General features: G+C 47.9%; 1 protein-coding gene across 1 annotated transcript in view; it reads left to right on the top strand.

Moving 5' to 3' along the window:
* Positions 1-76, top strand: part of LOC107297673 (serine/threonine-protein kinase LMTK3-like) — a gene marked incomplete at its 5' end in the record, with an annotated part of 60,408 nt that extends 60,332 nt beyond the window's left edge. The window contains one exon of the mRNA XM_029286363.1: positions 60-76. Coding sequence (XP_029142196.1) covers positions 60-76 — 17 coding nt within the window. The remainder of the gene's footprint in view (positions 1-59) is intronic.
* Between the last annotated feature and the right edge of the window lie 670 nt (positions 77-746).

Here is a 746-nt window from a genome sequence, read left to right as displayed (position 1 = left end):
TCCTCCTCCTCCTCCTCCTCTTCCTTAACAAGGAGTGTCTTTTTCTCTCCACCTTCCAGATGCTACTGAGAACTGAGAATCAATGGAAATTGGACAACCCCGCCCCCTGTCATCTCAACATTCAGGGACAGCACCCAGTCATCCAGTTGACCTGCTGATACCAAGCTACCACACATCCGTTTTCTGCAGTGGATAGATTGACAGATGTGTGTGTGTATGTGCACATGTATATCTGCGTGCACGGCATGGGGCCATTACTGCTAACTACAACCTGGCATATGTGGACTTCTGCTCTCCTGCTCACTGACACATCCCTGCCTGGAGAGGGCAGAGAAGCGGAACTTTTTGTACAAACAGTTTCAGGCCTCCATATGATGAGAAAGGTATCTCCTCAGTGCTTGAGGCCCCTGCTCCGCACTGGCTTTTGAATGTATAACCCCTGTCCCCTTCCAGCCTCCCTTCCACTCTCTGATATATTCCTTCTAAGGACCCTCTGTGCCAAATTGAGAGGGTTGGGGGGTGGGAGGGGAGGAACCAATCTTCAGGAAGTTGCCTACAACTGCTCATGAGCCCTTCTGCAATTCATCACCTGCAGTCTTGTAATATGGAACATGGCTACCAATTTAAAAGTCCTTTTGTGCCAAATGGAACTGAACAGGGCTGATGACCATCTCCATTTAACCAGCATTATATACATAAAAAAAGACCACTCTGTTTAACCTTGGACAGAATTTATACTGGCAAGA

Source organism: Protobothrops mucrosquamatus, unplaced genomic scaffold (genome assembly GCF_001527695.2).
Source record: "Protobothrops mucrosquamatus isolate PMUCROS unplaced genomic scaffold, P.Mucros_1.0 scaffold3454, whole genome shotgun sequence".
Taxonomy (NCBI): Eukaryota; Metazoa; Chordata; class Lepidosauria; order Squamata; family Viperidae; genus Protobothrops; species Protobothrops mucrosquamatus.
Note: the sequence above shows the minus strand (reverse complement) of the source record. Positions and strands in the feature narration are given on the sequence as shown.